Raw genomic sequence first — 25,347 nt, 5'->3', positions numbered from 1 at the left:
AGCCTCCAAGAAGACAGGGAGGTGGTTTTCTTGCCTAGTTTGGCTCCAAGCACCTTGAGGCTGAGTCAGCAACTGTTAAGTAGCTGAGGGAAGCTAAATTGAGATGATATACACTCCTATACAACGGATGGCGATGTGTTCACCAATAACCAATAAAACCAACGAGGAATAGGAGGGGAAGTATCTAACACTGTTGGCTTACCTGGAACTTCATGTGTAAAAAAGATGGCAGGCCTCATCATCGAGATAATATACATCGTACAAATACTTTTGCACGAATTTTTCCAAAATGGCATCCCATGTGCAGAGGCTTTGTCCTCGCTGCAGCGGACCCGGGTTTAAGTCCTGCCCTGGGGCCCTTTAATGTGTGTCACTCCCCCTCTCTCTCAAGCTGTTTCCTGTCACGTCTTCAGCTGTTCTATCAAATTAAAAAAAGCCCCACCCCCACAAAAAACCTGTCATGCTTTATTGCATTTCTTACATATTATTAACAATGTACATGAAGCTTTGATAAAAGGCTTTAGATTTGGTCTTGTGCATCTCACCAGCTTTTTCCCCTTTCTCTTCTTCATTATCAACCTCATCTATCTCCCTACTTTATCCATCCTGCCTTCTTTTCCATCCATCTGTTTTATGTTGTCTCACTTTCAATCCATCACATAAGCCTTTCAAAAACAATCCTTACATTCCTTTTCTTGAGCAGAGAAATGCTTCATATGAAGCTCTGCCCCCTTTATCCTGGATTTAGCTTGCATAATGGCACCATGTCAAAATAGCCAAATACTGCTGGCCAAAACAAAATTATCAGAGGGAGCAGCAGCACATGTAATATTATTGTAGCTGTTACAATATGATGACAAGTGTTCATTGTTGCCATGGAAAATTGGTTTGCAGTGCCAGGACAGAAAACACAAAGCACACGATACAGAAAAAACACATACAGTATAAAGCATGCACACAGGAATAGTGCACAGCAATGGCTTTATATGTCGTCTCTTTTCATTTCAGGTATTTACCAGAGAACAACAAAATAATATCATTAAAGCAATGATTTAATACTGTGCCTGCAACAACTGCTTAACATAAAAAGTTAAACTCATTTCCTGAAATCAGGAACCATGCATCATAATAGACCTGTTGTAACATTGTCTGTGGACACACACAATGAAGAGGAACACCAAAGATAAACACTGTGGAGATCTACAAGCTTGCCCTTTGTGTGGTTTGATAACCTTACTATTCTCAGTCTGAAAACACTTCACACAGACCTTCAACTTCAAGTCAAGTTTCAATACTCTGTGACATTTTTTAGCCTATCATTACCTCTCCACATCCAACATCCAGGCCATTGGTCTAGATAAGCATTAGCCCAAACTGGCACAAGGGGATGTTACATCACATCCTGTGTATTGGTGAATGACCTTTGAACCTTGCTGTGTTTCAAGGAGATGTGAGAGCTGGGATGAAAGAATAAAGCAAGGAATCAGGGGACTTTGGTGCCGGTTCTGACTGTCACTGCGCGTGTGTGTGTGCCTGCATGCATGCGTGTGTGTGCCTGCATGCATGCGTGTGTGTGTGCCTGCATGCATGCGTGTGTGTGTGCCTGCATGCATGCGTGTGTGTGTGCCTGCATGCATGCGTGTGTGTGTGTCCTGTGCTCCATCTGGCCAAGCAGTAGCTCAGCTGTGATACATTTGGGTGCATTACTGCCAACATCTATGCTGGGTCAACTGACACCCAGCTGAATCAAAGTTACATTCACTCTCAGCTTATAAAACGGTTTGGTATTTTGATATTTAGGAAAATCTCACAACATTTTTCCAGGAAAACTTTCACCATATGTTCAAACCTGAGATCCACTGTAACCGGCATATTTTCTCCCAACTCTCAGCAGAAATCAGCACATTTCCCTCTATCTCCCTCTTCTTCTTTATGTATTCTAGCTCTCTTGTTGCAGTTGCTGGATTCCAATATACAATCAGGATATGATATTGTTGCATGTTCCGGATGTGAGAAATGATAGAAATACCTGCAGAAACTCTGGCTCACCTTTCTCTAAAGCCTTTTTTAGGTTTTGGTGAAAGTAATGCCTAACTTGCAGGTATCTGTGAATGTCATCTTTTCCCAGCCCATATTTATTCTGCAGAGCTTCAAAGCTCTGGGATGCTCCCTTGTGAAAAAATGAATAATACCTACTTAAACCTTTTGAGGTCTATTCCTGAAATCTGCCGTCATTTTTATTTGGTGCAAAATCCATGTCACAGACACAGCACCTCAGTAGTTTGGATGCATCCCCTATTCTGCAAATTTATGCCTTCTATTTCCTTCCATCATGCAGTGTATGTTGGTGAATATAGGCAGACTACTGGTCTCAGCTGAGCTGAGTAATAATATTCTTGTAGACAGGAAAGGCCCATTTGCCCTTTTTTTCCTTAATTATAGTACCTTTATAATCACTTGTCCCAGTATAAAAAATGTTTAGGTGGTATTTTAACAGGCAGACACCGGAAAAGGTAAAGCATTTGTGGAGGAATATTAATCCAAATTGAGTCAATCCTTGAGCCTAAACTCAATAAAGGGAATAATAATTCCATCTTTGTGTGTCTGATTTTCTCCTTGAATTTAAAGGTCCATAGTTTAAATCAAACATTTTTGAATAGACGTCCCCCAGATATTTTATATAATCTACATCTAATTGTCACACAGCGGTGAGGTTTAGTCTTGTCTGGGCTTTTTGTCTCATGAACTTCCTCTTTTATTTTGATAGTCTAACTCCCCTCTCGTTTCAGGTCACTTGCCCTTCCTCTTCTGTCCCCGGTCTGACCTCATCCCTGATTCCTAATTGTTTCCACCTATTCCCCTCTCCCTTATGTATTAAATAGTCCTTGTTTAAGAAGCTCAAGTGAGAAGTTCAAAATAAAAGCCTGTGTGAATCGCTCTAATTCTGCATCTGAGTCCTCTTTCCTGACCAGGCCTAACACTAATAATTTTATCACAGCATAGACTGTGATAAGATAATCAATAAAAATCTGCAAACAGGGCCATATTTTGTTCCCCTGATGGTATTATTCTCCCGAATTACATCAGACCTGCATGATCCACTGGCTGGTTCTACAAACAGGGCAAAGAGGAGTAGAGTTGTACTTTAAAAATGATTGACTTAGTAAGGTCACGATTAATTTTAAATTGTGGCTCTTGGTTAATTGTAGAGTGCTGCAAATGTTTCAAATATGGTCATATGAAAGCCAAATTTTTGTAATTCTAATATATAAATTAAAGCTGCAAGCAGCGATGAACGGGCCCTCACAGTCCAGGCGCGTTGGGGCATGCTGCTGTCAATACTTGCTGCCATCGAGGCTTATCCTTCCGTTGAGGAAGTTTTTCCTTTAAAATTTGGTGGGCTGCTCCTCCTGCCAGTATTAAACAATGTATACTGAAGTCAGAAGAAGTCCCTGCAATCTACATGAAGAACTAATAATGATAGGGGTATATTGTGTGACCCTAAGGACTGTTAAACAGAGGTCTGTATCCATTCACAAGGCTGACTGGTCAAGAATTTGCAGAAAAAGCTGAATTTGAAATACAACAAAGAGATGTTTAAAATACATATATATATATATATATATATATATATATATATATATATATATATATATATATATATATATATATATATATAGTATTTCAAGATGAGAGACAAATACACTGGCAAATATGATGGACAAAAAATAAATAAATGAGCAAATATAAATTAAATGAATAGTGAACAGAAGAAAAGACACATTAAAAAAACAAACAAAAAACAGCCATTTGCATTCAATTCAGTTCGTCATTCCAAGCATCAATCTGTATCTCATTCTGTAACAAATAATTGTAAAAAATATGTCAAATTTGCCAAAAATATGCCAAAAAGTTTATTTTTAGTGATATAACTTATCTTTTCAAGAGCAAAATTAAAGGATATTCCCTTCAACCACTGAAAATTCCACCAATCGATTGATTCTTCCATGAACGGGCAATACACCTTTTGGCTTCGAGTAAACAAATATTTAGTTGGGACATTACATTGTTTGAAATAACAAAATCATTTGGGTAAATATTTAGAATGCATGTTTTAGGGTTAAAGGGTTTCCCACATACAATGGATCAGTGACCCCTTCTGGTAATTACAATTAATACACATGTCAGTATTTGGGGTTAAAGCAGTGTAATATAGTAATATACTGTCTACTTAACCATTTATATTGTAGCAATTTGAAGTGTGTGTTTACAGTTTGGGTTTATACTAAAGAGCAAACTTCTGTCCATTCCATTTCTGTTATATTCTCTGTTAAGTCTATCCTCCAGGCCTGTAGGTTATTGTTTGAAGATTCTTTGCACTTGTTAACAAATTAATTATATAATACGGTCACCTGCCCCTTTTTCAAGAAGCTTTAAAATTATGTCTTCCAGTGTAGATAAAGGTGGTAGCTCCAAACTATTACCCCGTCTAGACATTAAATGAGAACTTAGGTCGATTTAAACATTGCTCAAGCTACCCTTCGTCCGCAATAATGATAAACAAGATCTGCAGTATGCCATTATGGGCGGCTGTAACTCAGTGGGTAGAGCTGGTGGACTGGTGATCAGAAGGTCGCTAGTTTGAATCCCGGCTCCCCTGGGCAGAACTGAGCTACATGTCGAAGTATCCTTGAACCCCAAAGTTGCTCCTGATGTGCAGTTGGCACCTTGTGTGGCAGCCACTGCCATCAGTAAGGGTCCTGCGATGAGCTGGCAACTCATCCAGGGCCCAGTAAGCCCCGCAGCCCCTTAGGGGGAAATGGCAACATCCCGCGACCCTCATGGATAACCGGAAACGAAACGAAGATCTGCATTATGCACTGACGCAAGTTAGACTTGTCTATGTCAACAAACTGAATAAGTGCATTCCTCAATAACAATAAATAAAATCTGCATAATGCAATGACACAAGTTAGACTTGTCTGTGAAAAAGTGCATTCCATAGTAACAAAAAATTTGGTTTAAATGATTTTGGTTTATGTTTCCATTCAAATGAGTACCTTTTCACTAAAGTAAATGAGGTTCAGTTTGAGAGAGGGAGAGAGAGAGAGAGAGAGAGAGAGAGAGAGAGAGAGAGAGAGAGAGAGAGAGAGAGAGAGAGAGACGTCTTCAATACTTCAAAGGGTGGCACATGTTCTGACCTGATATCCACTGTATTCTCAACACTCAACCTTTGGTTCCTGTACTTATCTACCCTTCTACCCCTTGATGGATCAGGGGAAGATTTTTTCAATGAAAAGCAGTATCTCTGCCTTTTCGCATGCAAGTCTGTTTCTTTCCTCGGTCATCACGTGTCCAGTAACAGAAAACAAGCGCTCGCTGTCGACGCTAGTGCAAGGCACTGAGATATTTCCAAGCAAGCTGGGCCATGCATGTAAAACGGGACTGACTGCTCCTCCAGTATTCCAGTGGACAACGGCTCATGTGAAGCATTAGCTCCGACAGATATGACTAGAGCTACAAGTTAAGAAAACACAGCAGAAAAACATAATCTAATTATGATGTTGTTCACGAGTTATAAGTTGTGTCTTTAGAAAATGTTAAATCTATGCTTACATCTGTATCCACTCTGCTGTTTTCCTGGTGAATGGCTCCTTCAGTGTTTTCTTCCAGTACTGCCTCAAACATTCCCAACAATGAGTTACTCCTGTCTTCCCGGCTCCTCTGGCTGGGAGTGCCAGCTGTGGCACCATCATTCTCCAGCATCATTCTGTTGCTTGCCGTTTTGATGCGAGGGTGAAGTAGTGGTCCATATATCTCAGGTCCAGTATTGTTGCCAGGGGTTCCTTCTCGACGTGACCATAATGTGATTGCACTGCTTCTAACAGTCCTTTGATGTCTTTACTCCATGGTCTGTTGGAACAGTTTGCTTAAGCAGACTCGTCAAGGCTTGGATGGAGGGTATAACGTCTGCAGCTGAGGCTGTGGCCTTGCTGATGTTTCTGGTCAGCTGTTCACATGGATCGAGGATGATCAGCATGTTTTTGACCAGGGTCCATTGGTGGGCATTGAGTGTTGCGGGCAAATGGTGTTCAACTGCATATGCTGCAATAGCTTGTTTCTGTGCCACTAGACTCTTAAGCATGTAAAACGTGCTGTTCCATCGCGTATCTATGTCTTGTTGGAGTCGTGTTTGTGGTACTTGCAGCTGTTCTTGTAACTTCCTCAGGGCAGAGGACACTACTTGAGACTGTCTAAAATGTCTAACAATCTTGCGTCCAGTGGCAACATAGTCAGACACAGCTCTTTGACTTAACACAGCCTTGTTCACAGCAAGTTGTAAAGAGTGGGCCATGCAGCCCAGGCTTGCAACACCGCATTCTTTCATTGCCTTTTCCATATTACGCGCATTATCTCGTAAGACAACATGCACCATCTCCTTCTTAATATTCCACCGCTGTAGCATAGCTTCAAAGCTCTGGTGAATCATTGTTCCTGTGTGTGAGCCGGGGAGCTCCTAGGACTGCAACACCACTCTGATTAGTCAAAGGTCTGTCTTTAATCACTGCACGGTCAGACACTTCATGCTTAACCCTAACCCTAACCCATCATGCTTACAGGGCTGACATCACACATCCATATAGCCATGGTGAAGCTTATTTCTTTCACGTTGTTATCATTCAAAGTGTGAATACATTTGGCGATCGCATTATACTTGGCTGGAAGGCACACATCAGAAAAGTAGCGGCGGCTCTGCAATGTAAACCATGGCTCCAAGTGATTAATCAGGCGAGAAAAGCCTCTGTCCTCAACGAGGGTGAAGGGCTGGTCATCAAGTGCCATCATTTCCATGATTAAGTCTTCAATAGCTTTAGCCCGTGGGTCATTTTTGGCAAATTTCTTGGATTTTTTGAAAGCCTTGTCGATGTGTGTAAGTCCCGGCTGGTTTTAAGTTGCTAGGGTCTTTAGCAGCCCGGGCGTCCTCATATGCTTTCAAAACTCCATCAAAGCGATGGCTATGTTTCAGGTGACTTATCAGGTTTGATGTATCAAAGCTTGTGCTACTTTTAGCTCCTCGTGGAACTTGCTTGGAACATTTGTTACAAATAACAAGTGACCTGTCTTCTTCAAAAACTTTGAAAAAGTCCCACACAATCAATGCCATGTTGTCTGTTTTTAAATGTTAGCACGCTGTGTCACATTCACGGCGTGATGGCAGTTCCCTGTTCCCACATTTGCTAGTTGTCCTTTTGTCGTTTTTAAATTTATGTTTCTATTGTTTATGTGTAACATGTGGAAAAATACTGTGTATATCTATTTAAGTCAGCAGCTACCAAAATTATGACCAAGTTAACAAGTTTTTTTTCTAACAAGAGGGGGTATTCTTGAATTTTCCCAGTCAGAAAGGGTTTTCCTGATTATGCCAGTGTCCCTTGAATTCACTGCAGTCCATTCAGGTCTTTCAGTGGGAGTGGGGCACTGTCGCGCTTACAAAATTATATATGTTATTAAGGCTATCTATCATGATATTGGACTTCTCGGAATAACGTAATAATTTCCTGTTATCGGCCCAATAATTATCGTGCACCCCTAGCCTTAGATATACCTTTAGTGGACCAGAGTTTAAAACCTGGATCTGCTCTGCCTGGCTGGAAGTAATCATTGCCAAAAATAGGTGAAAATTGTGATAGTCGTGTTTAATCAATATATGCTAAAACATTATAACAAACAGTTATCGTGTTCTTCAAAAAGGGTTTTTTTTCCAACAACTTACTGACCTTTTTGCCTTGCTCATAAAAGGATTGCCTTAGTCTCAACAAGTTCCTTGTGGCCTTATTAGTAGATAAAACATTTATCTATCATATACTTCAGTTGGCTGCTAATAGGAGCTACACCAAAACAGAAAGGAAAAAAAAAGTATAATAACAGAGATGCACAACAACAAACGGTGAATGAACACTTGAATAATAAATGGGCGCACTTCCCCAACTGAAATACACCCCCCCATCCTACAATAAGCAGATCCCTCAAAGCCCATAACTGGGCCCAACTATGGAGCTTTGCCGGTCCACCCTTGCCATTAGCAAGGAGAGGAACAGCATGCCTAACATACTGGGCCAAGCCCTGCAGGAATAAACAGTAACATTATAAACGAAGACAACCAAAATCTATGACTTAGTTATTAGTAGGGATGTCCCGATCCGATCACGTGATCAGAAATCAGGGCCGATCACGTGGTTTCAGACTCGATCGGAATCGGATGTTACATCCTGATCAGGGATTGTATATATTCATTATATATTCATATATATATATTCATATATTCATTCTCATTATTTTTCATCACCGTTATGAGGTGGTACAGAGTCAGACCATCTGACATCACTTTGCTGCAGTGACACCATTGGTTGAATTTTGAATGTGGACCCAAGCCCGATTTTATTTTCTTTTTTAACGTCAGAGCAGAACATGGACATGTGCATAACGTTACTTCGGCAAAGCTGTGGATAAAATTTCTGCAATGAGTAAATAACTTAAATTAGAAAGCAAAAGTAATCCAACGATAACATGTTGCATCTGCAAAATGACCGTGCGCGGGGGGGAACAAAAGAGCTGCATTTAACACTACACATTCGATACAGCAAATAAAGAAACAAACACTCAAAGAATACGAATTCACTCAAGCAACACAGTCAAAGACCCCGAAGCAGCAACACTCGCACATACTTTCAAAAGTTAGGAGAAATATCCTTGAGACAGCAACATGGCCAAAAATATTACAGAGTAGGTAATTAAGTTATTGCTCTGGATAACCAGCTCATCTCCGTGGTAGAGGATCAGGTTTTCTTCCTCACCTGGAGTTTTTGAATCCCCAGTATGCCCTACCATCTTGGCAGTACATTACATTTCTTCCAATTTCGAGTTACAACATGCTGGTATGCACGGCAGTTTCGTGGGTCTCAGTCAGCAGAGCATGTAAAACAGGCAACTGAGGTGATGCTGAACGCGTGTGAAATAAATAAGCAATGCGTCCACGTCATTTTATATGACAACGTGGAAATACAAGAAATATGAAAAAAGCAGTGGATGATATGGAGGTGCCAAGCGTGTGCTGTGTCACACACACTTCAGCTGGCTGTACACGAGGGTCTGCTGTCACAGTGCAGCGTCACAGACTCATCTGCTAACACAAGAATGTGGCCGGCCAATGTTGGAATAGCATATGCAGTATAAGGAAGAGCCATATCAAAGTATTTACTTTGTTTAAACAAAATTTTAAAAATGTATTATGGAATGCAGGTACTTTTTTTTTTTGCAGCTGTATTATCCAGGAAAATATTAGTTAAGGCCGGGACCAGGACTCGGTATCAGCAGACACTGAATCTTAAAGGACTTTATATAGAATTATAATCCACTGTATAGTTTGAAGTAAAACATGAACAAAGATAGGCAGAGCAGTAATGACATAAAGTCCTACTTAGTGTTGACTATCATTGTTCATTTCTGCTCTTTACCTATTGTGCCAAAAACACAGTTCAAGCTGTTTTAGTGCCATTAAGGCAATTTTCGTGTTTACCCACAAACTTCTGGTTGTTGTCCCTGTACAAACTTCTCTGCTGCCGCCATAGTATCGAATATGTGGTGTCCGTTGGCAGGTCACCAAAAGTTTAGCCGGGTGGATAATCCCGTAGCGTAGCTCTGGCATGGAGAGGGAAGCCAGATCTTTCTTCACTTGGCCGAAGATTTTGCTTCGCTTGAGCAGGTCGGTGGAAATGTTGGGGAAGAGCATGATCCTCTGGTTGTCAAGCCACAGCGGTCCCTTTACCCTTCTCCACGGTTGCTATCATGCCAGCATTTTGGGATTGCAGAGTTGCGGTTTTTTGAGAGGTATGTTTGGGGTATGTTCAGGCAGTGAAAAATGCAATCATTTGCGACAAAAAATCGTCACTACAAAAACAAAAGGGACCTTGCAGTTCAAGACGTGTTCGGGCCCTAAAAAGACCATCTCACTGAGTCAAAGTCTTTCACTGCATCTAAACATTTTATAATCATCTCCAGTTGTTGCGTAACTTGTCTCATAACGTGTATTGTTTTCCTTATGTTGTCTTGGGTCTATGTTTAATGAAACCCGACTGGTCTGTATGTTTTAGTGCTGTTAGGATCATTCCAATCTTTAAGATAATATTGAGGTTAACAGTTTAGGACGATGTTCCCACATTCTAATTTCTCCTTTCCCTCCTGAGGAATGAGGGGAAATTATTGCGTCTCTCCAGGAGGGGGGATCGTTTTCTTTTCCAGCACCCAGTTAAACGGTTTCAACAATGTTGAAAATAATTGGTCCTGTATTATCATATGGTCCTGGACTAACATGTAAAATAGAACTATGATCTGAGAGAGTGGAGAGTGTAGTCTTGACCCACTGGGTTAACCTCTCTCCATCATCTACAATACCCATTTCATGCATCAAAGTATTAATTCTTTTACTGACTTTTTTGGGTTCAGACTTTCCATTAGAAGAGTCCATCTTCAGGTTTTGTCTATTGTTAAAGTTGCCACCACATATCAGGATCCTTTGGCTTTTTGTTGTCATTAGTTCAAATAAATGTTTATAAAAGGACCAGTACTACCAGGAGGAATATACATGTTAAACAGACTCATCAACATACCCTCTATTTTGAAGTTTCGTTTTGATCGAAAGTAAAGAGAGTTGCGTGTATAAACCTCTCGTCCAGTGTATATTATTATACACTAGCACCACCTGCTTATTGCATCTTGCGCAAACGCAGAATGTACACACTACTGTGGAGCAGCACGTTGAACAGACAATAGGCAACAGAGTGGTCAGATTAGGGTTGTCAAAAGTATCGAAACTCAAAGTATCGATACTAAAATGTTCTATCTGGATACAATACTCATTTTCAAAAGTATCGATACCACCCCCCCAATTTTATTTATTTATTTTTTGCACTACCTCAGACCTGAAACTTGTTATCATAGTTGCAGTTTCTTTTTTTACTGTTTTTCATTATAAATATTTAATGTGTGGTTCTGTCAATTGTTACATGTTGTAACAGAGGTTATTTTTGCATTTTTCTTGTTAATAAAAATATTTCTTTTAAATTTTGGGGTCGTTTTTTTATCCTTGTGGTATCGAAAATGGCATCGAGTATCGAATATTTTCCTGAGTATCGGTATCGAGTGAACATCAACATGGTAAAATGTTAATTTTAGTATCGTGACAACCCTAGGTCAGATAAAGGCAGTTGGCTGTTGGTTTGAGTCTGGGCAGTGTGTGGGGGCCTTAACACGCCAGAGGTCCCCGGTACAACTTTCCCTCTACGTGCTTGCACTGGACTTTTAAGTCAAACAGGCAAAATTACGCTGAACAAAACGTGCACACAAAAAACCCCCAATGCTGCCACTGGAACATCTGCAAGGTGGTATGACTGAATTTTCACTTTTGAGCAAACAAAAAAAAGCTTAAATGTAGACCTTAAATTGAGTTAAGTGGATTTTCTTCCCAACTACATTTTGTGCTCTGTCTTAATTTCAATCTCAACTAGACACAGTAGAGAGAACATGTTGGCAATATCTATCAAGACCATATTTTCCCAGCTGATGCTGTCACAGCTGGTAAAGATTTCAAACAATACACTGCCCGATATAACTGCAATATATTTTTTGTACTGACATGGATTTGCTTTCTTATATAATATTAAAATGCATGGTGAGCCTACTTTTAGAAAATGCAGCCCTAAAATTAATGAATTTTAACTGAGAGAAATAAAAGCCTGCTAATTAGAGAAAGAATCCAACATAAGTATTGTGATATCTCTTCAGCTGTACAACCTCTCACAGCAACGCCCATCAATCAATCAATCAATCAATCAATCAATCAATCTTTATTTATATGGCGCTTTTCAAACAGAAAAAAGTACCTCAAAGTGCCTCACGGAAATAAACAAACAAAAAGAAAAATAGAAACAGCAAAATAAAGTTATGAGAAGAAAATTAAAAGAACCCAACCCTCCCACCCCCTCAGACATGGACAGAGACACACACACTCATACACACACTGACACATATGCACACAGACACACACACTCATACACACCCATACAGTAGCTGTCACTAAAGAGACACGGCCGGGCAGCGAGACCTGGTGCATGGAGGAAGCTACCTTTCAGGAGCCAACCACACTGGGAGAGATCTTCCATGCAATACACACACATAATTTAAAGGGATAGTTTGGGTTTTTTGAAGTAGGGTCATTTAAAGTACATATCTATAGTCGGTCTGTTCCCTACCCTAATCACTGATCAGCGCAGCCTCAGTTTGGAGGCCCAGATGCTAAGCTTTGTACTGCAGTGAATGGGGTCCAGAGAAAAAGCAAAATAAACCACCTAAAACAAGGCTCACCTTAAAAAATCTATACAAGTGTATGTTGTATGGGGAAAATTCACACCGTTTTACATCGCCATCAGACCGGCCTTTCTTTTGGCACTACATTTTTGTCAACCGTAGAACCTCCGTATCCCTACACAATTGCGCTAATGCGGAGGGATACAGAGAGTTAAGTTTCGTTTTTATGAAAGTAAACCTCTCGTCCAGCAGCTGGACCTCGCACTGTATTCATCCACTCGCAGATGTTGCCCAGTTTGCTAATGCGTAATCGACTATATGTACTTTATAAGACCCCACTTCAAAAAACCTGAACCATCCCTTTAAATTATCTATTATTTCAATTTGATCACTGTAATTAAAGTTGCACCTTGTCTCTATTATCTTACCTTAAAAATTGACTAAATTCCACTTTGCTTGGTATTTAATATTATTCTTGGATCTGCTAAGCATCTTATTGTATATAGTGTATAGTTTTGCAATCTATCTGTCTATCTGATCACACAGTATAATTAAGAGGTGGTGTCTTAGCATATCCCTGTATGACAGCCGGGGATCTAAATTAACTTTTTTGTCAATTTGGCTGGTAACTTCCTAAAGTTTACAGTTTACTTTACAGCCTCAACTTAATTCCCACCGCGAAATTGTTTGTTTTGTTTTTTTCTTTTGCGTACATGTGGCAGTCCTTACAAAACATGACAACATTTTCGTGATCAAACCCAAGCCATTCACGACCCGTCAGCCATTTGGCATCGAACTTTATTTTTTTCGTTTTGTAGGCATTGTTGTTGACATTCTCAATCTCATCCCCTGCCTCCTTCTTCTCGCCCTCCAACCAACCACTGCCGCATTTAGTTTAAGTTTAGGCTACTTTTTGATTTACTTTAGCTAGCTCCCTCCCTTCTTTTGAAGTTAGCTCCCTCCCTTCTTTCTTTTGAAGTTTCTGCTCCGTTAATTCATTCTTTTTCTTCTTCTTCTTCTTTGTGTTTTCTGTTTCCATGGTTTCCTGCGCTGGTTGGTTGCACTGCCTGCGCGCAGCCAATGGGCATCTTATACGTCATTACGTAGCATCATGACAGTGTTAATGGGAAATGTAGTCAGTACTGCCCAGCAGGGTGGGAATTTCATCATTTTAGGGGCAAGGCCATTTGGCCTTCACTTTTTTTTTTTTTTTGCAGGGGCACCAAGACCACATGACAGGGCATAAAGGCCATTGAGTAAAATTTGATGATTTACCTTTCAGACTGATACCAAAACATCCTAATTTATAATAAGACATGGATTTTGTATTAAAATGTTTTTTTAATACTAATATCAAGTTAATATTACATTAGAAAACAGTTTTTTAAGAAGGGTTAGGGTTAGGTGATTTTTGTGATACTACACTGAATATTAGTGTTATTGAATATTTCTCCCAATAGACATGTAGTTTCTCTTTTCTGTGTTGCACTTTGTGGACAGTCCCTGCGCCCTCGTCTCAAACGGCTGACCAAAGAGACAATTGTTAATGTCCAGCCCAGAGGACCACTCGTTTTGATGAAAATACGGTTGTAGCTCGTTTTCTACCTTACTGTGGTAGGAGAGAACCATTGTTTGTGTTTTAACACGGCTTCACTCATGAGTTATTGATCCAGGAATTCAAATCTGTGAATATATTTCCAACTGTACCAAACTAAATCCTACCACATAAGTCAGTTACGTATCATAACAAAACTGGCTGAGCTCGCTTGCGTACCTGTGCTGTAAGTGTCATTCTTCAGTTTTGAGATGCTGCTTGAGAGGCTTTCACGTGAAATCATCGTGATGATGAGACTCCACCTGCGCGAACCACGAACTCATTGAAGTTACTATGAGTGAGTACTGTGGACTCGGGTGGCTGTAATTCAAGGCATGAACACTACACTGACCGGGCCAGGGGCACAAAGGCCACTGTGGCCGTACAATGATTTTATTTTTTTTTTCATGGGCCATGGCCGCCGTGAAATTCCCATGCTGCTGCCCAGGGAGCGAGAAAAGTAGAGCGGCTCTGACTGACACGATTGCCTCATGCATCACCGGCCACACTGGCTAGTAAGTTTTTATTAACACCCGCCAAAATGATTTTTAACCCGCCTTTGGTGGGTTGGCGGGTGTTAATTTTGAACCCTGATGACAAGCACGCAAGCACGCTTCACCAAAATAATGAGAACTGAGACAGCCTGGAACAACTACAGTAGAGGGTGAGTAAATACATGGGCAGTAAATTCTTTGCCTGACTGAATCTCGAGCTGCTGGAATTATTTGCATTAGCATAGGTTTAAAACATGATGGGAAACGTGACGGGGTCAGAACGCTGCTGCTCGAGTCCTAACAAGAACCAAAAAAGTAGATCACATCACTCCAGTTCTTACATCTTTACACTAGCCTCCTATCTATCAAAGAATAGATTGCAAAATCCTGTTCGTTTATAAAGAATTAAATGGTTCCGGGCCAAAATACATTTCTGATCTGCTGCCGCGTTATGAACTATCCAGACCTCTGAGATCGTCAGGTACCGGTCTGCTCTCAGTCCCCAGAGTCAGAACTAAACATGAAGCAGCAGCAGGTCTGCTCCAACACTCACCTCTTTTAAATCAAGACTTAAAACATTTCTTTTTGCCACTGCTTTTAACTGAAGCAATTCAAGTCTTTGAACTGCATTATGACTCTGACTCTACAGTCTTGTTTCTTTTAAAGCTTTTCTGTTATAGCCAACTTGGTTTGATGTTTGTTTCTTAATGTTTTTACTGGTTTTAAAATGTTATTTTAAATGTTTTTTAATGCAATTTTTAATGTCCTTTAAATGAAATTTGTATGTCTTTTAATGAAATTTGTGTGTGCCTATAAAGCACTTTGAGTTGGCTTGTGTCTGAATTGTGCAATACAAAATAAACTTGCCTTGCCTTGCCTATAGAGATGCAGATGAGCCCACAGAAAAATGTGTTGTGTTATCCAAATTAATTTACCTTACAATGACAGAAGAAATTTGGTATCTGGTCAGAAAGTCACACCACCTCAGCCGCCTTTAAAAACATAGACAAGGCTACAAACACTAAACCACATCCATGAGTCACACAACTTAGTGATACAATGGGAGTAAAATGACACCCAAGGATGCAGACACTACAATACAGGCCACCAACAAGAAAAGTAAAGCTGACCAGTTGGCTCTGAGCCTGCATTCACCATGAGCAACAAGATCAGATCAACAAGTCACCAGAGCCCTCCAAGAAATAATAAATCATTAGCTTAATCAGTTTGAAGTTCCCACAGGCCTGTTGGTCTGCTTTGGAAAAGAAAATTGACAAAATAATCAGATTGAGACATGAGTCTAAAAAACATGGGTCTCTGTTTGTTTGGTTCAAGTTTAATTGGCTGATTTAAAATCTAATTTAATTATACCAAACAGGTAAACACAGAGTTTGTCTGAACCAAGCAGAGCAGGTTAGGTCTTAAAAACAGATTTAGTTCTATCATAAATTGGTGATTGGTGTCATTTGTAAGAAACTACCACAATTCGAAGGTACCTCCAAAACTAAGGGGGACAGCATTGCTGTTTACTGCTGCGGATCTAAGCGGCCCTATCACCTGACAGGAATCTGCCCACACTGAAACCTTAAATGACAGCAGGAGTTTCCTCTCAAATAGACTCAGCTGCCTCACAGTGAACACAGCTGGACACTGGACTGGGTCTAAACACAACCTCTTAGACTGACAGATGACAGTTTGAAACCAAGGGATACTGTGTGGAGTTGACATGGCAGAGGAAAGAGAGTGAAGCAGAGGCGACTTCTAGAGCAGAATTATTTTCACATCTTATTTTGTGAATTGAGGATTTATTTTGACCAAACTAGATGTGATTGTGGAAAGACAAACCAAAACGTTTTTTATTGAGTATTATTTTGTTTATGTTGAATTTGAATGATGATGTCTGAGCAATAACATCTCCTTTCTTGGTATTTTGTGCATTTATTTTGTCTACTAGCAAGCTTGCCACTTTAACATCTCCGAGCTGAAACTACTGGGGTTACTTGACAACTGCAGTTATTTCTGGCTGACAAGATAAATCAGTGGGGAGAGACCCAGACCTTCATATTAGATGGTTGCTGGGACATAGAAACTGCATGTCTGCTTGCATCACTGCTCAAATCGTAAAAAAAACAATTATAAAGTTTGGTGAATTTGCCCCACAATACAGTTTGAAACACGGAAGACTGGGAAATGTGTCTTACAACCCCCATCTCTGGCATTACAGAATTTTCCACTAGAAATGATCTAAGTTGTCTGTCTCTTTACAATGTCTCTAGTATTACAAAACGCTATCTGCAACATAACCTTCAGCCATATCATACAGATTGCCACACTCGGCACATAAGGACAAAAAGTTGGTTACTGACAGTATTCTTTTAGATACCTTGTCAGGGAGCAAAATGCCACACCCTTCCTGTTTCTAGCTTCTCTCATGGGAGTATTTGATGCTTTTCCTGGATATAACCATGAATTCGAGTGTCTTTGGTCTTCTGACTGTGACAAAACAAGAAAACGGCACTGCCATTCTTGGGCCCCATTGGTAAGGGAGTTAAATTGCAAACAAAACAAATTTACAGAACCATCCACCAACATCAACTGATTATCAAACTCAGGACCATTCACTCACCTTGGTGACAGCTACTTTTGCACCCTTGTTGATAAGCTGGACCACATTGTCAGCTTGTCCCTTGTGTGAAGCTATGAGGAGGCGCTCGGAGAGTGCGAGGACCTCAGCCGCATCCTGCTGGCTCATGAAGCAGGGCTAATGATGCTGCTGTCACGGTCAGACACGGCGTTCCAGATAGCGAGGAAGGCAGCTGTGGCAATGATCTCAGGTTCCCTCTAACTCATGGTGAGCTCGGCAGCAGATAGGAAGTAAAACATGAGCTGGAAAGGCTGCCAGTGTGGCCGTTTCTTCCGTTGCTACAAACTCCACAAACTAGCAGGATTCCTCCCCTTCATTCTCTCAGCTGCTGGGAAGAGAACAGGAAACACATTGAGTGAAAACAAGCCTGCATGTGCTCCCCACACTGTAGGCTGGCAAACAGGAAAACAGGGAGGAATGAGTAAAGTGGACTGACATCTCTACTGTCCAGGTTGTTAAATTCATGTACAGTCCTCGTGGGATCATGTGAGCTGTACTGAAATAATCCGCACAGGGAGCCAAAAAGAGGGGTCAGCTTTGGTGCCTTTGAGTGCCTGCTGTACAGTAAAGCAATCCCTTCACTCACAATAAGACATAAAAAATACATCACAAAACACTCATTACTACCTCAAAGAGCACAGACACACCTCTGTGGTTTGAGGAGTTCTTCTAGGACACACTTCTGTGGTTTAAGGTGTTCCTCTGGGACACCCATCAGTGGTTTTTGTCTTACTAGGTAAGGTCGAGTGACTTAAAGGAAAAAGGCTGCTGTGTTCAAGTGTCTTGTCTCCCAAACAGATCCTGTTATCTCTCAGTGCGCTTCAATGCACTGTAGATGACTGCTGACATTATCTGTACCCTTCATAAAGTGGCACTACTTTTTCTTTCCTTGTAAAAGAGTTGATGTAGATTTAAGTTTCTGTGAAACTATTCAGTCTCAAAGTCTTGCAACAATATTCTGATCTAGAGATGAGATAAGCTGGTACTTTTTCCAATTCCAATGACTCTCATTAAGGCTCAATATATTAATCTATAAACACGCTGGCATATGAAAGTAACAGCAAGCAGATGGAAACATCTGTCAAGTGAGTATCATAAATATTTTCGGTCTGGCTTCTTTTATGTGGAATTATCTTTATTGCCAGTTACCAATCCAGAGGCATAAAATGAAATGAGGTTATAATTTGAGTGAATACAGATGCGCCAAGCATGTCCTGACTTGAGAGTAAATGGCAACTGAACAGCTTCTATTACATGTTATCTGTGCTGTAAGAGATCCTAATTACATGGGCATTTAAGCATTGTTTTTTTTTTAATCCTTTTATAAAGTTGGTATTTTGGTAGGAAATATTTTCTGATGCACACGGTGTTTATTGGCTGTTAAACTGGAAGTGCAGACAGGATAATTCATGCACACAAACTTTACGCAAGCAAACACCACACACTACAACAGACTACAAAACACACAGGGAGTAAATTAAAGATTATTGACTTTGACGCTGAGCTTTCCAGTATTCCTGTCTCTGTTTTTTGAGGAACTGCATACACAACAAAACAACCAATCTATCCTGCATCCACACATCAAAAGGTCTATAGATAAGACTTCAACACGTTTCATCTAACACCTTTAATACAGCTCCTAGAAGAGAGACACAAACTCCCTTAGACTTTACGTGTTGAATACTGGATTTAAAATGACTCTTTTTTTCCTTACATTTCCTTTGATACAGATTCATTATTTTTTAAGTATAACAGATTTTTTTTATTACATTCACTGAAATTTAATGTGGGAAAACAACATTTTGTATAAATGAATGTTAAGGGAGAAGAGGCCTTAAGGCAGAGTTTCACTGCCATAAGGACATTCATCATAGCAACAGCAGGCTTTTTCTCTCTTCCACAGTCAGTCAAAGCTCTATGACTGATGTTCATCCAATTGTTGTAATTAATTAACTGCATTAATATTGGTGTATGATGCCAGGCTCAGATTAATGAAGAGATCCCTGCAGGTGCCTCTTACTTCCTTCGTGAACCTCAGCTAGGCTGCATGACTTTTTTTTTTTTTGGCACAGCTGCAACTATTAATAATAGCAATTTCTGCGCTCCAGAAATTATGTATGGACTGCTCCCATACAAGTCTAATTTTCACTATGTATTTGGTCGCATCTGCTACTGAGCCACCAAAACAGGAAAAGGTATTGTTTTCCTTGGTTGCTGTCCTCAGGTAACAGTGGAACAACTGGAATAACTGTGGAAACTCTCTGCTGCAAAAGAAAAAGAATCCTTCTGATGGAGAAGGCAAAAAGATAAAGAGGTAGAGTGACAGAAACCGAGGTAAAACCAGTGTGAACTGACAGGCATTGTCTCAATGGAGAGCACCCTGGTGTTAAAGTCTGTTCGCGCTAGGGCTGCACGATATTGGATAAAACTGACATTGCGATTTTTCTAACACTGCGATATATATTGCAATATGAAAAAATACAGGAATTTTCATCAGATGACCTGAATAGCTAAACTGGCATTCTTTCTACTAGATCAGTAAGTAACAAAACCTGCCTACTTTTCAATGAAACTGGTTGTTTTACTCTGCCTTTTCATAGCACTGAGATCTGGGTTTCTAGGTCAAACTGGGATTCTTGGATTCGTGGATGTTTTTTGCTCTGTTTCCCACTCTATAGAATAGTTTTTAAAAACAATGTAATGTTAATTATCTAATATTTGGATTTTTAAAACTTGAACCAACAAGAATATTACTGTGATGACGATGGTTCCCTAAGCTTAAATATTCATTTTACCCATACCACAACCTTCTCCAGACCCTAAAAAACAGTTTTTTGTAGTTAAACCTAACTCAACCTCAACCATATCATACAACAGATATATTTTTCAACAGCGTGTAACAGCTTTTCAATCAATCAATGGTACTGAGAGGGGTGTCTGATCAAGGGGCGCTTCTATGCAGTATGTCCTTAAATCATATTTTGTTGTTTAATTTAAAGTAGCAGTTGCCATTTGTTGATGCCTTTAACAAACACCATTTCCCCACAAGACTGTTGGTGTAAAAAGTTAGGATAGGATAGTGGGAGCTGAGGGACGTGGATTTCTTTAGATGTACACAAAATGTTTTATTGAAGCCTCTAAACTAAAGGCTATACCTTAATATTATGAACAAACTATAAAAAAATCAACAGAATTTCCTGGAATGATGCTAACACTACAAAACAGTTGATTATAATTTTTTTTTTAGAAAGGGTATGCTCTTTGTAATCATTTGTTTCCATGGGGCATCACTAAGCTATAGGTACAAACTGGTAACCTGACATGAACAGAGGATGTGAGAGACAGTGAAAACATAATTTCCAGCTCAACACAGATTGTACTGCTCCACTGTGCAGAGGAAGAGGCATGTCCCATCTGACCTCTAGAGTCTAATCTGTGATGACAGTCCCTCTAATGACTTTGTGTTTCATCACTGAAAACACAGCAGAGAATGAGATAACATGGTACAGATGACATCAAAAAGACTGATTTACAGTGCCACAGGCAAATATGGCTAAAGCCAGAAAAAGAAATGGGCAATTTCCAAGTCATTAGTCCTAAATCTCAACTCAACCATAAGACATGGTTTTATGCAAATTAATTTCTACACTGGACAATGTTATACGTCTGATGACTTATTACATGCAAACTTTTCTTGTGCACAAGTCTGAATGACAAAGATACCCAAAATGAAATAAGGAACCCTTCTGTTGTCAGAAGACATGACAACAATTAAATGAAAGTAACTATGTCCACCTGGAGCGGTAAAATAAAAAATCTTTGCTTAGCGGGGATGATAATTAAATTTGATGGAATTTTATATTTCAGCGCTTACACAAAAGACTAAGGCTCAATCCCATTTCCAATTTTTATCCCTACTGCTTATTTTAAAGTGCTCCATTGCCCTTCAGATCAGAGTTATAAGGGGTAGTAGTTGAACTCTCCCCTTTGAAGATGGACAACCCTTCAGGACCCGCATACATCAGTTGTCAATGATGCCGTTTACTTAGACACAAGACACAACCTGACAGTTCCATCATGCCATCTTCAACTGTGGCAGTTTATCTTGCATAACTGTGGCAATACTGGTATTACTACAATGCCTTTTGTAATTTATCTGATGAAGATAGAAAAACATGCATGCTTGCATTTCGTTCACAATGTCACACTGAAGTCGGAATCAATGAAGTCATAAAATAAGAAAGAACACTGCTTGATAAATTGGCCACTAGTGGTGATTTATAGGCTATCATTGGCAACCCGTACTCCTACACTGGCAGTCTGCACTGTCATTAGAGGAGCGGTACCAAGTGTAGGTGGGAAATACAACATTGAAACATGTCAAAAATGCAGAATTGTCATACACAAGTCAGCAGTAACAATGTAATGTTAGCGAGATAGCCAGTTAACTACCAAGACATCAGTTGCTTTGCTTAACAAAAGGACCACTCTATCACTCTATCCCAACAAGAATCAGTGTAGTTCCCCATACCGTTTGGGCTTACTGACTGGCCAATGGTATCAGGAAGGACATGTTTTCTACAGTAAGCTTACACAATACAAGGCCAGATGAACCTGAGTTAAAAATGGTGTGGATTCTACAGTGATTCCACAGGTATCGGCCTTACAGACAATGGAATACATCAGAACCCACTCCAAAATTCTCTGATGGAAGCCAGTGCACTGATAGAATCATGCAATCTGCAGAATGAAATGCAAGAATGATCTAAGGTAGCCATTTGACAAATGTCCCTGAAACATTTCCAAAAAATTTAAAATCAGACCACACAAAGAGGAATGCCAGCAAATACAGGAAAAGCCTCAACCTCAGAAGGTCAATTCACTTGAGCTGAAAGGGGTGCTAATTCACTATGGTAACATTTGAATGACTCCCTCCTGTCAGCTGAAAACTGAATAAGATTAGGCAAAGGGGGGAATTCTTTCCCCGACAACATTCCAGTTGATTCTCCAGAAGATCCTGTTCACTCAGAGACCCATGCACACAAAGCAGGCCCGGCAGTCACAGCAAGGCTCTTCACACGCAGCTAGGCAACAGGGCTTTTGTGCAAACTTTTGGAACTCAAGACTCAGTTCAAAAACAAGAAATGCCAAGCCCTTGCTTTTCACATGGTTCAGGGAGGCGGCCCAGGAGAATACTTATTAACTTGGTCCCTCCCGAAAAACACCCTGCTTCTCATGCAGACACACTGCTCCATATCTGTGTTGTTTGTACTAGGAAAACAGGGAGCATCGACAGGGGAGATGGAGAGTATTTTTTTTTTATAATTTTGAAGCAATATTATAGTGAAATGACCAAGAAAAGAGGAAAATATAGTAGCATGCTACGACCCCAGAGGTTGCATGAACATTTTCATATACATTGTCAATTTCCTCTGATTAAAACCCTCTGTTTTGTTAACTGTGTGTGATTGGCTGCAGGTTTGTTTGGCTGCATGAACAGTGTCTAAGGAAGCTGACTGGTTCCAGCCTCAAAGCCAGAAAATAAAAGGCTGGGTCCCTTCCAGGTCCTATGGACTCTTCTCTTTCTATGTCCACCAGCCAGAGTGCCAGCACTTCTGTTTGTGTTTAAATGTGTTTTTGAATAAAACACTTTGCTGCTGGTGGTGTTTGGGAGATGGGAAGAGTTGAGTCTCATTTTCATGAGAGAAAATCGCCCATTAATACTTTTCTGACTCTAAAAATACACCTGCTGCATGACACAAAATAATATCACAATGATATTAAGATTTGTATTGTAGATATTAGACATATGATTAAAGCTGCTTCACTGGGATACATAGAGTTTCTAAATCATTGTTCTCGAAAATTGTTATTACAATTAAGAGTGAGAGACACTGGTCTAAGCAGATGGCCGCCCACATTGAGTCAGGTTCTGCCTGATATTTCTGCCTGTTAAAAGGCAGTTTTTTGGGGGTTTTTGGCACTGTCGCCAAGTGCTTGCTCGTTAGTGTAAGTGTTGGGTCCCTGTAAATAATCAATTAATAGTATCAGCTAGAGATGCTAAATTTGGAAAGTGTCATGAGATGACACTTGTTATACATTGGCCCTATACAAATAAAGCTTATTTGATATCTATCACGAATGGTAACAATGGCAAACTGCTGTTAAATCATTTCTGACAGTTGAAGATGTATGATGTATTACCTAAATTGATCCTATTGACGGCTCTCAGTCTGTGCTTTGCCTTTTGAGTTACGGTTACCTATGCTCACGTTAAAACTGACTGATAGAACCAGCTGCTGCTCAGCTCTGAATGATGTGATGTGATGTGCCGGCTAGAACATACTGAGCTGGACCTTTTGTGTGCACTGTTCAGTCAGATAATGTTAGATTGTTTACAGACAGAATCTGCTGGTGCTTTGAACAGTAAAATGACACAATAATCACTCACTTTTAAATTTCAAATAACTAGGAGGATATTAGAAGACAACAGTTTGTGATTACTGCTTGTCAGTAACAGTCACCATTTCAGTTTTGTATTATGCTGACTCATTAACTACAAGTGTAAAACTAGGAAGCATGAAAAACAAAGGCTATTCATTGTCACAATTGCTTGCTTTGGCTCAGAGTATGTATTCATATGTCATTTCATATGTCATATGGCCTAATTTCTAGAAATTCAGTTTAACATTGAATTAAATTTGGATAACAACTTGTAATGTGTATGTAATATAGCTAAATTCAAGATGAATTGACACTGGAATCCAGATTAAAGCCTGAAGGGAACACAGGTGTTTTACAGAATTCCTAAACAACGGGGACAAGATGACCTGTCCACACCCAGGGCCTTCATGTTTTTTTATCACCCTTCCCTGGAGGTAGAACTCTGGGTCAGTCTGAGGTCAACAGCCTGTTGGCTCAAGTCTGAACTCACAGGAATTCATCCTCACTGGAATTCATCCAGAATCATGCTGTTGTGTATTTCTGTGTCTCTTTTCAAATCTGGCTTTGTTTTTTATTTATATATATATATTTATATATTTATATATATATATATATATATATATATATATATATATATATACACAGTGGAACCCTGGCTTACGAAGACCCCATTTAACGAAAAATTCAAGTTACGAAGGCACTTAACAGCAATATTTCTGCCCGTGGTACGGCAAAATGCCCGCGTAACAAAATCCCACAAATACAGGAACATTCACGTTAATTTCAAATTTGCCGCAACCGAAATTTTAAAAAAAATTATAAAATAGAAAATTTAAAAAAAAATTATAAGTTTAAAAAAATGTTAAAAAAAATATCATTGCACAGTGTACGTACGTACATTAATTAACGTAAATGAAAGTTTTAGTTTTAATGTTTAGAATTAAATTCCATAATGTTATGTACATGTACATGTACACGTATGTATGTATGCTTTCTTCAGCCTCCACCACCTCCTCCTCCACCAAGAACTTCATCTTCAGCCAGCATCACCTCACTCAAAAGGTACATACATAATTTATTTTATTGATATTTATTAATACATTTATCATTTATAAATTATTTTCTTCATTTCAGATTGTATTTTGGAATATTCTTAGTGGTTTTTTTTCAAATATTAAATCATATTTGTAGAAGAAATACATGACTGGTAAGGGGCCTGAGAACTAATTAGGCTAAAAAAAAGGGTGCTTCGACTTACGAAAATTTTGACTTACGAAAGACCCTCTGGTACGAATTCACTTCGTAAGTCGGGGTTCCACTGTATGTATATATATATATATATATATATATATATATATATATAGATATATATATATATATATATATATGTATATATGTATATATAGTGTGTACAGTATAGTGTACAGTAGAGGACTAAACCTGACATAAGTATAAATGAATAAATAATAGTTGTTGAGTTGTTTGAGAGTACAGACATTCATGACAAAGAAATGAAACCGACAACATGCACTTTAGGACGATTTGTGCTCTGTAGCGCTCGTCTAACAGTGGTTTGCAGGTCGCAGCCCTCCATGTGGAATAGAAGTGTTTAAGCCACGTCAAAACGAATACATATATACATGACTTGGAGCGATGAGCAGAAAGTTTTTCCTGGCCGAGGACCCCTCTCCAGACGGGATTCTCAAACCACACCACCACCGTTACAGAGAGCGAGGCCTGGGATCAGGAATCGGTTCCTTTTGTCTGGCTCTCCGATTTGACCAATCATGCTCTTGACTGATGTTAGG

General features: G+C 39.6%; 1 protein-coding gene across 6 annotated transcripts in view; it reads right to left on the bottom strand.

Moving 5' to 3' along the window:
- Positions 1–25,347, bottom strand: part of ankrd6b (ankyrin repeat domain 6b) — a 65,979-nt gene that overhangs the window by 27,604 nt on the left and 13,028 nt on the right. For 3 of the 6 annotated variants that reach the window (XM_037086977.1, XM_037086982.1, XM_037086980.1), the window contains exon 2: positions 17,078–17,420. In XM_037086977.1, the coding sequence (XP_036942872.1) occupies positions 17,078–17,203 (126 nt within the window). In that variant the 5' untranslated portion in view covers positions 17,204–17,420. Of the gene's footprint in view, positions 1–14,137; positions 14,570–17,077; positions 17,424–21,626; positions 21,736–25,347 lie in introns of those variants that run through there. The other 3 variants (XM_037086979.1, XM_037086978.1, XM_037086981.1) reach the window with 3 other exon arrangements.

Source organism: Acanthopagrus latus, chromosome 22 (genome assembly GCF_904848185.1).
Source record: "Acanthopagrus latus isolate v.2019 chromosome 22, fAcaLat1.1, whole genome shotgun sequence".
Classification (NCBI taxonomy): domain Eukaryota; kingdom Metazoa; phylum Chordata; class Actinopteri; order Spariformes; family Sparidae; genus Acanthopagrus; species Acanthopagrus latus.
This window is presented reverse-complemented; position numbering and strand designations above follow the sequence as displayed.